The sequence below is a fragment of the Tyto alba genome, unplaced genomic scaffold (genome assembly GCF_018691265.1).
Source record: "Tyto alba isolate M040663 unplaced genomic scaffold, T.alba_DEE_v4.0 Super-Scaffold_21, whole genome shotgun sequence".
Lineage (NCBI taxonomy): Eukaryota > Metazoa > Chordata > Aves > Strigiformes > Tytonidae > Tyto > Tyto alba.
In genome coordinates this window covers 7,357,635-7,373,752 of record NW_024881295.1, presented here as the reverse complement: position 1 = coordinate 7,373,752, position 16,118 = coordinate 7,357,635, and the positions used below count along the sequence as shown (strand labels likewise).

Below are 16,118 nucleotides of genomic sequence, written 5' to 3'. Positions count from 1 at the left end.
CTAAATAGTGACCTGAGCGCAGAGAAGTATATCTAGCATCCAGCCTGTGAGACTTGAATGACATACAGCTTTTTAGCAACATAGTGAGTTTTACCTGGATACAAATGTTGGGCTCGTGGATCAGGCTGAATTCAGTTTCTGAATTTGAGGGATGTTGCGGGAATTTTTTTGCATGTGAGTTTGGTTTGCTCTCTGAGATTACTTTGTAGGTTTTAGTGTAGAGGAATCATGACAGGCAGAGGTAAACTGTTAAATTCCTACCTGCTTTTTAACCGAAACCATATGAAACTTCAGCATTTGTGTCTCCTGAATGGAAGATCCGTGACCCTTTCAATGAAAACTGGCCAAGTTTCACACCTGCAACAAAACCCACAGGATATCATGCTGCTTCAGGTTTCTATCTAAACAATTTGTCACAGCTCTTTTTTTTCAACCTCATGTGGGACAGGGGTGATTTGGTTCTGAACATGTCAGCCAAGTGACGTGCTTGGTTTTTGGCTCAGACGTATGGATGGGCAGAGAGCACCAGGTATTCTCCCACATTTGCAACACCAAGCACCACTGAAGCCCTGTCTCAGCAGGAGAACAATTCAAGCATTTTTAAAAAACAATACATGTAGGATTGAAAGTATTCTCTTTTCGTGAAATCCCAATTTCCTTTCATACGTATTTCTGCTACTGAGCCATCTAAAAGCAGAGCAGATGTTTTTCAACACACAGAAGTGCTGGTTGTGAATCTTGGTATTGTTGACTCTGTTTGCTCTATTGTTAGGCATTATTGACAGGATCTGTGCTCATATGAAAATATTTCTCTATTAGTGACCTCCCCTTTTCTGTGCAGTGCACAGCTAATATGATTCGCTGATTACAGAGATCCTTTTCTTATTTTTTTAATACAGGCAATTATTGAAAACAGAACTGGGTTCCTTTTTCACTGAATATCTACAGGTAGGCATGTATTTTCTTTCATTTAAATCAGATTTCATTATATGCTACTGAGCAAAATCATTTTACCCACTCTAAATGCTGATCTGAAGCCCCTCAAAATCATTCGGAGATATCCACTGAATTCTCTGTGTTCTGTCATCTGTGAGATTTGGATTTTATATATGTGTGTGTATATATATACACACACATGTAGATAGTGAAAGCCTAAGCTGTGGAATAGATTTGTGCAGTCACTTTGTTTCTGTATGACATTGCTGTCTTTCAGTAAATTTAAGACATTCTCTTTTAACTTAAAATTGAAGTTCCTGAGTAAACCGGTTAAGTTCATTGCAGTATAGTTAATAGGACAGACATTTAGTAGTAAGTATACTTGTCAGTTGAAGGAGTATTCTTTCTGCTTCTCTAAGACAGAGTACATGCTTTGTGGGTCAGCCATTTGAAGTTTGAGAAGTATTGTACCACACAGAATATGCGCTGTATCCTGAAAGCAGTAGGTTATTATATCATTATTTGGCAAGTGATTTAAGCAAAATGCACACAGGAAGAGTCCTTTGATGATTGATCATTAAAATAAAAGACCCCCTTTATTGTCAAAAGTTAAGAATGAACAAAAGGTGAAATACGATGGCTGTAGGGAAGTACAGAATTGAGTAAAGATAGTCTGTATTTTATTTACAGAATCAGCTGCTCACAAAAGGCATGGTGATCCTAAGGGACAAGATCCGGTTTTATGAAGGTAACTTGGATTTTAGCATGACTATCTATGTCTGTCACAAGAGTTTTAGCAAATGCATTCTGGAGGCAGTGTGGTGCTTTCCACTATCTTCCTGGGACCCATGGATTAGCTTGTATTGATTAATTCCTGCAGTCTCTTGTTGTGTCTTGCCTCGGTGTTCCCATTGGCTTTCATCAGGGAGAGGTGATCGTCTAGAGCAGCAGCAAGGGAGTAAAGGAAAGATTACCTCCATCGTGGACACTTCTCCTTCAGTTATAGCCTGCTCAATGTTAAGGAGAAATGGGAAAATAGAGTGAGATATCTTAATGACAAAACACTAAGCACTAAGATCCCAGTTAGTTGAGGTGTCTGGCTAAGTCCAAAATAATGCTGTAGGTTGTTTTAAGAGTTATTCTGGATTCATGCTTACATAAATGAACTCAGGCACTGTCTTTTTTTACAGTCAGGGCTCCATTTGTCTATCTGCGCCTTCTAGAGGTGTCATCTTATAGAAGTAAATGTCAAGGATAACCTCCACCCGACATGTCGTTTGACAGTCACCCTCATTTTGTGTCCTATGCTGTTGTGTGGCATTTAGATGTGCCATTTTGTCCTAGATGTAGGCATACAAGTTGCACCAGGGGAAGTCTAGATTGGATATTAGGAACAATTTCTTCACTGAAAGGGTTATCAAGCACTGGAACAGGCTGCTGAGGGAAGTGATTGAGTCACCATCCCTGGAGGTATTTGAAAGACATGTAGATGTGGCACTTAGGGACATGGTTTAGTGGGACTTGGCAGTGTTATGCTTATGGTTGGACTCAGTGAACTTAAAGGTCTTTTCTAACCTAAATGATTGTGTGATTCTGTACATCATCAGATGGTGAAATGGTTTCGGAATATCTTCAGGAATTATTGCCCATGTAAATAGCTTGAAGATCTTTGGGGAGTCGTGAGGCAATTTTAAAGAAATGCATCTTTCCTTTTCCAAAGCTGCAGTCATAATACCACTTAGTCTAAGTATACTGTTTAAGCAGTAGCATGGAAACAATTTCCATTAGTTTCAGCTATCTATAAATCCTAAATTTGACCTTTCATTACTGACGGTACAGTTGATCAGATTAAGATGGTGCTATGGGACCCGGCTTTTCTGATGACAATAGCCCTGAACACTGCAAAAAAGAGAACAAATTTCACATTAAAAAAATATCCCCAAAAAAGTACCCACACTTAAGCTGAACACAGAATTCCTCATTTATTTAAAATAACAGTTTAGAGAGACAGGGGAGCTGTAAGTATCTCAAGACCTTCATAGCTGCTTTGTAAATCACAAAGAAAGTTGTTTTTTAAGTATCATATCGGCAAATTGGATGCAGAACCAACCAAAGTCCAACTCCTTTTTCTTCTGGTTTTACTAGCTTGAAAATCAAAAATACTGTCTCTGATTTTGAGGTCAAAGCTGAGATGAAAAGTTGAAATGTGACACCACTAAATGGCTTACAAATGTAGGAGCATGTTTAGCAAATACAGAATTTCAGCAAGCTGTTAAGTTTATTTTGGTTTTGAATTTGGTGTATCATTTTGTGGTTGCCCCTTAATATATGGTCAGAAATGGTGGTAAGGTGGGGATTAAATTCTTTTATTCTAACTCCATCCTCGGAAATGTCAGCTCACTAAAACTGGCAAGTTACAGGAGAGTAGCTGTAATTTAGGACTCTTTCAGAGGCAGAGGTCTTTCTGACAGACAGCTTTCTGTTAGCTTGCCTGGGGAGCTGCTGATGAAAGTGTTTCCAAGGCTGGAATTTGGGTTTCCTAGCAGCAGAGGCATCAGTGCCCCAGAGCCTATCCCATAGTCAGTGACCTCACGGCAAAACACCTGAGACAAGGTTGGGAGCACGAAAATATTGGGAGCTTCCATTCTGAGTAGGGCTCCCTTCCTGGGTCTGCAGCAGCCGTGGTCCTGCCCTCAAATCTCAGGTTGTCCCACATCCCGTAGTTTGAGTTTCCCTGTCCATTTAGTGTTGAGGTTTTCAAAAGAGAAAAAAGATCACTTCAGAGCAAAATTTGGAAGGTTTTTGTCTTGCAGGAGGTTTTGAAAATTTTAGCTTTTGTTTTGAAATTATGATTTTTTTATTATTATATTTCTTTCAGGAATTTCAATTAACTTTTAGAAGCACTGTAAAAAGTCCTACATGCATTTTTATGTCACACAAAATTGACTATATTGTACTTCATTAAAATAAGCATTTAGAGTAACCCAGCTTCCTGGAAATGCTTATGGTAAATGCAGGGATCTTTGCCTGACAGTAAAACAAACATATTCTTGAAAGGACATGGAGTGAAGGATGCTCAAAGATGCTCGTCATCAACAAACTGTAGAAATTCTTCCACAGCCCTCAGCAAAAGGTCTGCCTGGCAAAGGTAGTTAACTCTGCAGCCTTTCTGAGCTGCTGTACAGAAATCCATCACTGCACAAAACAAGCTGCCCACAACATGGAAAGAGTGTGCAACAGTAAAGGCGTGTCTATCTCAACAGGTTAGTTTGACTTCATGCAGTTCTAGCAGCGAGATTTGGAAAGGACCAATGTTCAGCACCCATACCTGGAGCCAGATTTGTAAGGGCTTAGCTTCCACTTGACCTCAACTTGTGGGCAACTAACCCATGTAACTCTTTAAAGCTCTGCCCGCAAGGCATGGTGTGGTTGGGCTTCTCATTCATGGCTGGATTTACATCTTTGAAACACATTAGTGTTTCGGACACTAGTATATGGAGGTTATAATGCAACAGTATTTAATATTATTACTGGTACAGCTGCTGTGAAATGTTGGACCTGGTTCCCTGCTATGTTTCACTAGAACTAATGCACAACAAATTTTTTAAAAATTAAAACCGAGAACACCCTTTTCAGTCTTATGCATGAGTGTGTAGGACAGAGAGAACTCCTGCCTGGTGGTGCAGAAATGAAGACCTTGGCATGGTTCACAAGCCAGCAGCTGCAGTATAGCATGGTGATCCACATTTGTCACTGAAAGCACTTAAAGTCATCAACCCAGGAATAATTCAGGAGTTGCAGATAGGCCAGAGCTGGTGCTGTTTGTCATGTGCTTAAAAATGCAGGGAGATCGAGTATCCCATAATAAAGATTGGCACTTGACTAACTCTGTAGATGCTTTCATGCAGAGTTTCTTTGTGATATGTGTGTAATTCTGGGCAAAATGTTCCCTGACTGAGGCCCTAAGTAATGCTGTAATACAAAAATTAAGAATAATGTCTGATTCTGACACCAGTAGTAATATTGATTGATTGCTATTGAATTTGCTTCCTGATAAGTCATATTGTCTTGTCTGAATGCCTCATAATCATTGATGTATTTATCTCCATACTTGCTGGTGGAGGTGCAATGGCATTGCTCTCCTTTCATAGTTGGGTTAGGGCCACGGGGATGGTAAAGAACTTGCCCAAGGTCACACAGACCATTTTGGAGAACAGGAATTTGAAGCCAGCATCTAGCCATCACGCCAGACTTCCTCTCCTGTAGATTTCAGCTCCTGCATTTGCCTCTGTGTTTTACAAAATGTTCTGTGAGGATCTTGGTGTCCAGCTTGGTTCTGCGACCTGGCCAGAGCTTCTCCGGTCGCTACTGAGGTGGCTTCCAGGGGGCTGCAGCTGGGAAGGGAATGGACAAGGTGGTGGCCTTGCTGTGAGGACCATGTGGAACTCGCATCATATGGCAGGTTTGGACTGCATCGTTTGAAAGTTACAGTAAAAAATAGAGCTGCAACACCATTGTCTTCTTCCATAGATCTTGGGTGAGATTTGCTGTGTAAGTGGAGATACAGGGATGCTGAGGGATCGATTTGAGGGGACGTTTTGTGCAGCATCTCCATAGAATGTGGTTTGCTCTGCTGCCTTGCATCTTGGAGGGCAGAGGAGCAAAGTGCATGAGAATTCTCTGCAAGAATGCTTCCACATTTAACCTGCTCTGTCCTTCTCCTACTGTTCTCCTCCATAGTCTTGTCCAGTAGGTATTAGTTCAAAAAGAGGAGGTGGTGACCTGGGCTTTTCCTCTTTGTTCTTCACAGTGATTTTCTGAGTAAGCTTTAACCTCAGAGTCTCTGAGTTCACTAAGAACATTAGATGTGTCACCTGAAAAGACACAAATACTGAATGATCTGATACACCGAAAGGAGTACTAATTCCATACTGCTAATAGTAGCTGGTACATGATTCATCTTTTTGTATAATAGCAGATTCACATTGTTTCCTGCATGTTTTAGTCTTTGCAGTTAGCTGATTACAACCTAAATGGTTCACTAGTTTGTTTTGTATTTTTTCAGGGCAGAAACTGCTGGATACCTTAGCTGAAACCTGGGATTTTTTCTTCAGCGATGTCCTGCCCATGCTTCAGGCTATTTTCTATCCTGTGCAGGTGAAAAATTACTCTGTTACTATAGAATCTTGAAAAACCAGAAAAAGCAACTTTACTGGTTCATCAACAGATTGATGCAATCATTTACTCTCTCTCCTTAGGCCAACCTCCCAGTGCAGCTGTTCTGTATAGTCATGTCATGCAAATAAGTTACTTATGCAAACGGGTTTGAAGTGCTTGGGTGAAAAAGATGAAGAGGAACTTTGAAAACAAAAGTGGAGTACAGGGAGGATGGTTAGTCTTTCTGCCAACTCACATTAAAAGTCAAAAAAGGTTATGAAGGATAAACTGAAATATGTGCACAGTGAAATAAGTGGAGCTGTGGTGACTTTAATATATGCATTTCCTTCTCTGCAATGTGAATTTGTCTCTAAAGTATCTCCACTTTTGAAAAGGAGTTGTATTTCCGAGATCAAATTCTGTGCTACTATAAGTGGACAGCAATAGTCAGTGGAGTTAGACCAGTTTGCATGAGCGCAGAATTTGAGTCCAGTAATTTTAAATCCACAGTAGGTACTTGATCCAATCTGGATGAATGCTCAATCTTCTAATCTAGTGATGGCCACAGGGTTTTGTTTATTACTTAAGTCCCAAGGAAGTCTGTGCCAGATAGGCATATGTTACCTTCTGGTAGGCACCTATAGATTTTAGAGGGAACTTGGTGACTAAACATATTTAAGGACACTTTGGAAACCTCCCACTTTTCTAAGTGGACTTTATGCCTAAAGTGATTGTCCAAATGTTAGTGATGTTACCATTTGCATCTGCAGATAACTACACGTATGAAATCTGAATTCAGTGGAAAAGATGCAAACTTACACAGAATTTGATTCTGAAAGAGTAGAAAGAGAAAGCTCTAAAAATATACAGGGCTACTTCACCCATTGACTTGTATCTTACAAGTAGAAACTTTAAAATGATATAAATAAGATGGTATTAAAAGCCTATTAGAACATGATGGGAGATTTTTCTGGGTGCCACATAATTTAAATCCATTGGGCACCTAGAGGCTCTCAACCTGTTTTTTCCAAAGCACTTGACTAAATTAGAACTCACTCAGATGCTTTTGAAAATTGCACCAAATACCCCTTTTCACTGTTGTGTTCCTGAGGCCTTTGAAAATAATTTAGCAACACAAGTCTCCTCACCATTCAGATGGAAATAATTGCTTGAATTTTCAAAGGAACCTAGAGGGGGTAAGTCCCATGTAATTTCAAATAGATCTAGGTGCCTGGTGTTCTGAGGTTGCTTCAGAAAGCCCAGCTGGTGCTCATGTTCTCTTGTAAATTCTCTTCATTAGCAATTGAAGCAGATTTGGGGCCTTCTTTTTTACTTCAGTATAAATAATTAACAAAGTGAAAAAGAATGGGTGGGGTGGAGTGGGAGCAGGCTTCTTTCTTCTAAACTAAGATAAGTCAATACCAGGCCTTCCAGAAGTATAATACTTAGCTGGCAGCACTCATAACTGCAGGCAAGAATATATATGTACAGCCATATATACCCAAGGAAAAAACCCTGATGCCAGAAACAATATTGTAACTCCTCATTATGCAAGTGCTGTTAATCTTTGCAGGCAGAACTAGCATTGTATTCTTCAGATGAGATTTTTTTCAATGAGAAGCTATTCTTGAACTGCAAAAAGATGTCTTTGAACGTGGAATACAAAACTTCAGGTCTGGTCCTGCCTTATTGTGACTGTCCCAAACTGTAGAGAAAAGGGAGAACCACAGGTGGGCTGAGTTAGGATTCCCACTGTGATTTCAAGACAGTACCCAGCCAGTACTCAAAATCTTGAGGGAATAATGGAAATTCAACACTCTTTCAACCCTGCCTTCTTTTTTTTTTTTTTTTTTAATTAAAAACCCCCATATGATACATTTCATTACTGTTAAAGTAAAAAATATTCATATATATCCAGAGCTTAGGAATGATCCCCCACACCCTACCACACCCCTTCATCGTCTTCACACAGACTCTGTCATTGTCTGTAATGTTCATTACTGCCAAATCAAAGTCACTGTGCAGACTTGTAGGCTGCTCTGTGTCCTTTGTTATGTTTCCTTTACTTTTCATTCAGGTTTACCATAGTTATAATCCCTCAGAAGTGGAGGAAGGAATTTTGACAGAGGATTTTGAAACTCATTTTCACACTGCTCATAATCCATCTTGCTGTGTTTCTGTTTCCAAGGGGAAGGAGCCCTCAGTTCGGCAGCTGGCTCTTCTGCATTTTAGGAATATAATTACCCTCAACATTAAACTGGAAGATGCATTATCACGTTCCAGAGCCAGAGTTCCACCTTCTATTATTCAGATGCTGTTAATACTCCAGGTAAATTGATTACATTTCTCAGTCTGTTTTCTTTATCTGTCTTTACTGTATTGCTGAAGTCTTCTTAAGCAGTCTCTGATTTTGCTCATTCATTGAAAAATTCTTGCCCAGAATGTCAGAGCTTCTGTGTGATTGAATGTGGCCAAAATACCTAAAAGCAGAGACTGTAGAAATTCAGAATTTGTGCCTTAAGATCCAGAGGGTCTGAGAGTAAAGACACATTTTGAAACTGTGGGCCTTGAAATAGGAAGTTTTGCAAACAGACCCGTGTGTGTGGTAATAACATGACTTCCATTAAATGCAGTGTGTTGTTGCATTAGCAGTTCTGGGTATGAAGCTTCATGTCTGGAGTAGGAAATAATGTGAATATGCAATTTATGGTTGAATCCTTGTCATATTTGGTCACTGGAACCAAATTCTAGCAAAGCTGTTGATACAAAAACATTAAGAGCAGATACTGGTATTTGCCTTCAGTATTAGATTTTATATATTTTTTTTAAGTAGTAGTGAGGAGAATCAAAAAGAGGAAGTCCAGACAAAAGGAAAATTTAAGACTTTTTTTTGCTTAATTAAAGAAAAGCATGAGCTTGTGTTGAGGAGAAGGGGGGATGAGGCAGAAAGTGGGGAGAGAGCCAGGAGTGGATTCTTAGGGGGTGAGGAAGTTGAGATTTTTTTTATAAACAAATAGATTTACAGCAAATGAAAGGATATAGTTTCTCACACTTAAACTGTTTCTTTGCCCTTCATCACATTATGAATTAGTTCGGTGTCTGAAATTGTTTCGAAGAGAAGCATAATCTAATGGCCAGTGATGACAGTGGAGCAAGGAATAAGATTCTCTGCTGGTTCAAGGAATGGTATTTCACCCCTGCTATCGCATTGTACATTTGTTGGAGTGTTATAATGGTGCGGTTAACCTAGTTTTCTCAGAAAAAGATACTTACATGATAGAATTGCCTTCTTGCCCCTTGTCTCCCTTCTCCCAAGCCTCCATCTTGCCAAATGCTTCTTCAAACTGCTGGCTAGTTGTGGCAGCATGACAGCAATATTGGAGATACTAAGATTCTTATGAGTTTTGTGGAAATTAGTATCTGGAGAGAGGAGAGGAGCCTCGGGGAAAAACTGGAGCATGGGCTTAACAGCATAATGAGACATCAAAGAATTCACATAATTGAACTGTGAACCCAGCTGTGTTAATAGACACCTGAGACTCCACATGAGAGAGTTACCATGTTGAAAAACTTAATCACAGGAAGATTGTCTATCAGGCCTCATCCCTTCTTAGATGTGAGGTAAACTGTCCATTTGAAACCAGGCTTCAGCAGCGTTGTTGCTAACAGATCTGCTGGCTTGTTTTGTGGTTTCTTCTTTTAAGAGTCTGTGCTGGCTGTGGGCAGGATCTGACTTCGAATGAATTCAGTGGTGAGCTGGGAACTGAATAACATCCTGATTTAGAAAGTTCATACTAGGTGATGTGGAGTCATTTACCAGGATCAGTGCTACAAGAAACAGTTTAATTGCAAATCTGCTTTCTTCAACAACCAGAAGTATTAACAAGGTGGATGCCTGTTTAGGGTAAAAGGCCAAATACCTCCTCATTGTAAATCTGTTGATGGAAGTCAATAATGAAGTGAGAGGGAGTTTGCCCCTTATTTTTTTCTGCATGTGTTACCCATGGTTGTGTGATGGGGATGGTGAAAGTCCTTTTTTTGGCAGTAGCTCTGCCAAACTTGTGGTTTAAAATCTAATGGAAATTACAGGAAAAGGTCAGAAGAAGATCTGGGAATGAGCTTTTTACATGCTTAGGAGTGTTAGTCAATAATTGGATTTCAGAGCAAAGTCTTTTTCCCAAACTCAAATGTCACGTTAAACAAAAGCAAATTTTATACATTTATGGTATAATAATGGATTTTTCTTGACTTAGTTTAAGTTAACATGTGAATAAGGCTGGAAGAGATGTAACAATTCAGATGTCCAAGGAGCACGTGGTGGACTGAAAGACAGTGTCTTGATGTGGAAATTGTCTAATCCCTATTTCCATCTACCATGGATATCGCTTCTGTAACAAACTCTGTGGCACTGGAGCAGAATCCCTTGGCTAGAAGATGAGTCTAGTAATCTTGATCCTGGACCAAGTGTTGAACTTGGTGCTAAATTTCTCCACTTCTGTCCTTGACAGCCTTGTGCAGCTGTGTTATGTAATTAAGGAGTAGGTCATATTCTTCAAGACAGCAGCTGTAATGTGAGCTGAAGGTCACAGGTTGATGAAGGCCCATGCTGACATGCACCAGTCTGTCCTGTTGGACTGGATTAAAGTGGCATAGATTTGGTAACTAACACAGAGTGCATCTGGTATTGCTTGTGTTTTAGCTTGTCATGGTGTAGGGAAAGAGCTCTGCCAGTTTGTCAGGAGAAGATACTTTCCTTATGGAGGGGAAGGGAAGCTTTTTAAAGAGGAAATGGAAGCTGCAGCAACCCTTGACCTTTATTCAGGAGGCAGGTGCTGATCTGGCAAAGCTCAGTAAGGACACGTTTTACCTGAGCTTGGGTTAGCTTCATTGGCTTCGGCATGTGAGGGATTTAAGTGACCTCTGTGAAGTTACTGACCTATTGCAAGTTGCACACATTCCTGCTTGCTCAGCTGGCTGAGCTCTGGCAAGGAGAATAAAACAGTCCCTGCCTCCTGAATATGAGGACCTGAAATGAAGTTGCACCCATTACTTCATTGTTTGGGTGATTGTTTTTCCTTTTTTGCAAAAAATCTTTTTTGCTGTCCACAGTAAACTGTTTGTTGGAAGTGTGTCTACCAGCCTTGCATATAACACCCTAGCATGTGATACAGCACCAACGCCAGTCCTCTGGCATACAGTGACATGATAGAGGATATACATGTCAGAAGGGACATGTATACAGGACAAAAGGGGTCACCAACCTGACACATACCTCACAGTTTGCCCAGAGAGCCAAATACCTCAATTCCTTTGTGTTTAAGACATCAAAGGCTAAAAAAAAAAAAAAAAAAAAAAAAAGGTAGAAGGAAAACCTTATCTGTATCTCTTCTTTATGCAGTCCCTTTTTGAAGGAAAGAACCATTTCCAGGACAAAGCTGTTTCAAATTTTGTAATAGCAAATTGTATATCTCAAGCTTTATTGCAAGATACCCTCTATTTAAAGGGTCAGAAATTAGTCTTCAGGTTAATTATTAGACTTGGGTTCTCCAATCCAGTAGAGCTACTTCTCACCAGAGCTATAACCTGGTCTAATTACAAACCAGCAATCTACTGGGCAAGAAGCAGTGCCCCGGAACTGGGGGAAGGACTGATATTCCTGTGCTGTTGAAGTCAGTGGGAGTTTTATCACAGATTGGAAGAAGGGCCTTATACCACTCAGACGTTCAGTTGCTGACATAGCCTGACCCAGTTACAAAGCACAAACTGAAATGCTAATCCTTTGTGGCTGCTTGTAGGCAACATAAGCCGAGGTGCCTCCAGCATGCTCCTGTTGAAGTTGCAGGGAGCAAGAGCAGAGTCGTGACTGAGGGAAATAAAAGAACTAAAACTGCTTTTGAGCACAGAGCAATGCACAGGAACTCACGTAACTACACTGAGTTGTCAGTCTTGCCTCGATGACTTTTCACTTTAGGAGAAATTAGGAAGGTGGAGGAAGAGGGATAAACAGAAAGAGAGATTAGAAAATAATTTTCTTCTTTAGGATCTGTGAACGAAAGAGAACAAAACTGCCACCAGAGAATAAAAAAATCTGAGTTACTTCCCAAAGCATGTTGTCAAAGAAGACCTTTGCCACTTATCTCCAGGTATCTCTCCTGAGGTCTGAGAAAGTTGGAAGAGAAGAATTAAGGAATGTTTATCAGCATCTTTTGGTTAACATCAGGATTATTTCAGCTCACAGAATTTCTCTGGGTGACCTGTGGTATTTAAAACGCCTAGAAGAGCACAGCACAATATCTCTCACGCTGAGGGATGAGGCCTCACTAAACATAAGCTCTGAAGAGAAAAATAAAACCTGTGGTTTCCTTTTTGGCTTCTCTAAGCTTCATTTGAACTCTCTTGCCTGTTGTCATTCTCTGTAAAGGAAGACAAAATAAATACATAAAACTACCCAGTGGGACCTGTTTGTTATCTCTGGAAAGTTCCTAAATGTAGGTTCATCTCCTTGCACTTTAAAGAGGTGGAAAGCACACTGCAAGAGCTGAAAGCAAAATGCAGAGTGCTCTTTTTCCATCTCAGCAGCCACATAGCAAACCAAAGACAGTGTAGTGGTTAAAAACAAAATAACCTTTGCTATTGGAAAACTGCAGAGTCCTGCCTGTGGAACAACAGATTTGCTGTCACACGACAGTGTGTGTCAACTGGGGTCAATTCTTTATGGCCATAGGTTTTGAATTTGGTGGTTGCTTTTGAGAGGTTGTCTTACTGAGTGTCTTGGACCTAAAGCATAGATTGAACAAAGTGGTGTGGGCATGAGGTTTCAACGTGATCTTAAGTTCTCTACTTTTTTCTGAATTCCTGGTTTATAAGACACAAAAAGTAGAAACCAGTAAATAAATGTATCGTAAACCCTATTTAAATATAAATCACCATATCAAAAACGTGTGCTTCCCCTGGGTTGTGCATAAATGTGTTTTCTTCCTTCCTGGTGAAAGGGTGGCTTGTCTGTGTCATTTGCATCAACCCCATAGGCACGTAAGGGGTCAGGTAAGAAATCTTACAGCGAGGACATTGCCTGACAAAAAGGAGGGAGTCCTCCATTGCTTTTTGTTGACGTACATGAAACTGAGAATCTGGCCCTCAAGATTTACACCATAGAATATTTTGTAGAAACAACACTTGCTTCTAAGCAATATCCTGTCTTATTCTGTGTTATTTATTATCTCTCTCAGCAAGTGTAGTTTGCAGTAATTAAATTGGCAGAGGTTTGTTATCCTGCAATGAATTTGTATTGCCATGATTTTTAACAAGGCATAACATTCGTTTGTTGTAGGAAAAAGATTTTTTTGAAAGAAAATCTTGACCTTTTTGCTAGTGAGGAGTACTTGTCTTATTTGATTTTTAATTTCTCCATATGGTTTTTATTATTGTGCTAGTTTTCTGATGCTGGGAATCATTTCTTCATGGAAGCAGCAGAAATGCTAGAACTGTTTCATCTGCATCTTGGGGTATTGCCTCTAGCAGAGAACTATTTCGACTACACCTTGGGGTATTGCCTCAAGCAGGTTGGGATGTGCTGTGTTAATGAGTATGAGACAAGAAGCTGGGAACTGACCAGAGAGTTCAAAAAAGGTGACAGCAGCAGCAGCAGCAGCCTGAATGCAACACAGGGGAACCAGAAAGGTCTAAATGTACATTACAGCAGTGCCGATACTTTGTTCAGCCGATGGCGCCAGACAGTAGTGCTAAATACACTATTTGTACTAACCAAAGTACCACCTTCACTTGCTTGCATGTCAATCAAGAGCAATTCCCCTGCCATAGGCTGGTGTAAGTGGTAAGGACGAGAGTCAGTGACAGTCGGTGGCTATCTGTTTTCCATTTGCAGGCTGTGGGCTTATAGTTAAGCAGGGAAACCACATCAGAAGCATTTACCCTCTATAATGTTTTTAGCTCTGTTTCCACCTGGCACTTATTTCATGGCTCACCACAAGTATGTTTTCTCTAGGGGCAGAGATAGGGGGAGCGATAATGATTGCTCTTAACCATTCTGTAAGCCTGATTGATGGGACGTTTTCAATAGTAACTCCAACGCAGCCAGCATTTCTGCACCATGGATCTTAAAAGATCAGCGTTCATGTGGGACCCTCTTTGTAACTAAGGCCGATGGAAGTCCATTGCCATATGAGAAGAACAGATTTTGTTTTGAAAGTGAGTACTCTCCAAAACTAGCTCTCAGCGTATTTGACAACACTACATGTTGCCACTTCTGTAAGCTTAAGCAGTGGGAAACCAGGAAAGCAACATAAAATGTTGTAGTTGTTTTGCTTTGTTATATGTGAAACTGTCTCATGAACACCATGGCATAGTAATTCAAATGTACATCTTGCCTCTCCTCTTAACAGAAAGACAGTGTTCAAGGGAACATGACCATAACCTTCTTCATACCAATTAAACACAATTGTTACAAAAGGCAATTGCATTGTTCAAACTCCCCTTGGGCATACATTCACAGTGCATTTTAAGAGTACCTCACATTAAGTAAAATATCACTTCTGTGAATGATACCAGTTAGTTAACCAAAGGTATGGCTTCAGTCGGAGCTGGTCCGACACCGCAGCAGTCGTCTGGACTGCCCTGAGTTATGCTGTTACTGTCCATCAGGTCCTCTGCTGTTACTGCCCATTTGCTGTCTTGCACCGTTGTAGGTGAGAAGTGCTTACTTGTCCTCCTTCAAATAACTCCATGCTTGACTTGGGGCTAGAGTGGGCATGCATGGAGTTACGGTGTAGCTGCCACTTATGGCACCCGAGACTACCTTAGCCCACAATAATTCATGTGTGCAACCTAAGTGTGAGTTGTTTCAGCTCAGGTCAGTTAGATACATGTTTAACCTCAACTAAACCAGGTTATTCTTCCTAAAATAGATGCCTGTATCCTGGAGTTTGCCTCCATTAATTAAACTGGCCTATTAAAACCAGCACAAGTTCATTGGCAGGCAAATCCTTAATCCTTAACAAAATAGAGTTAAATCAGTAAAATCATTCCTAACTTGAATTAAAATGTCCCTGCAGTTCCTATAATTTTATCAAGTAAGAGGGAGAAGGTTTTAACTAATTGCATTAGTTTGTACAAATGTCTTTTGTGGACCCATTTGGGCCAGTAGACTAAAACTGGCACAAAAGATAGCATAGAAATTTTGACTGTTGAAAAACTCAGAGCAGGAAACATTCCCATGGTGCAAGAATGTTCTGAGGCAGGGTGCTTTAATACTGTAATTCACGGGTTGTCTATAGGAGGAACATAAGAAAGTTAATCTAAGCTACCTTTTAAAGAAGATTAATTAAAACTCTGTATGAACACCCATTCTGAGAATTAAAGGGGTAGGAAGGGAGGCAAGTTAAATTGATGACACTTCAATTCTACATCAGAGGCCTAAGCACAATAGCTTTTTGTTCTTAATTTAGTGAATATCATTTCATTTTCCTGAGTGTCCCCAGGTGGACAAAGCCACGAGGGAATCACAGCTGTTGAATTGCCCAGGGTACCACAGGGGGGGTCCCCAAGAGGTGGCAGTCACTTCCAGGCTGTTATGGCCGACCACAGACCTGGGAGCCACCCCAGGGTATCTACCAGCTCTGGCAGCGGTGGTACCCGGCACAGACAGGGAGGACCGTTTGCTCGCCGTGCCTGGGGTGTGTCCGTGCAGGTAGCGAGGTCAGTCGGTGCTGTGGTCGGGGTTGCCGGTGCAGCACCTCCTGTTCCATCCTGCTGGGATTCACCGGGCCCTGCTCGTGAGAAGAATGGCAAAAATAATATTCAACAGAAAGGCCGTGCAGGGTCATTTCGTCGTGTTACATACATGAGCTTCCCCGTGGTTTTCAGAAACAAGACAACATGTTTTCCAGTCAGATCTGTACTGAGCTGGAGCTGGGTGCAGAGCGGCTCGGATAGTCCCCTGTGCAGGTACCACCATGCCCTTGCCTTCTCACTGCCTAAAGCATTCTGGCTGAGCACGGGGCCACCAG

The 16,118-nt window shown here is 40.8% G+C and overlaps 1 protein-coding gene across 7 annotated transcripts in view; it reads left to right on the top strand.

Moving 5' to 3' along the window:
- Nucleotides 1–16,118, top strand: part of PRR5 (proline rich 5) — a 92,093-nt gene that overhangs the window by 55,793 nt on the left and 20,182 nt on the right. For all 7 annotated transcript variants that reach the window (XM_042795376.1, XM_042795377.1, XM_032986210.2 and 4 more), the window contains 4 exons: nucleotides 900–948; nucleotides 1,627–1,684; nucleotides 6,002–6,093; nucleotides 8,282–8,422. In XM_042795376.1, the coding sequence (XP_042651310.1) occupies nucleotides 900–948; nucleotides 1,627–1,684; nucleotides 6,002–6,093; nucleotides 8,282–8,422 (340 nt within the window). The remainder of the gene's footprint in view (nucleotides 1–899; nucleotides 949–1,626; nucleotides 1,685–6,001; nucleotides 6,094–8,281; nucleotides 8,423–16,118) is intronic.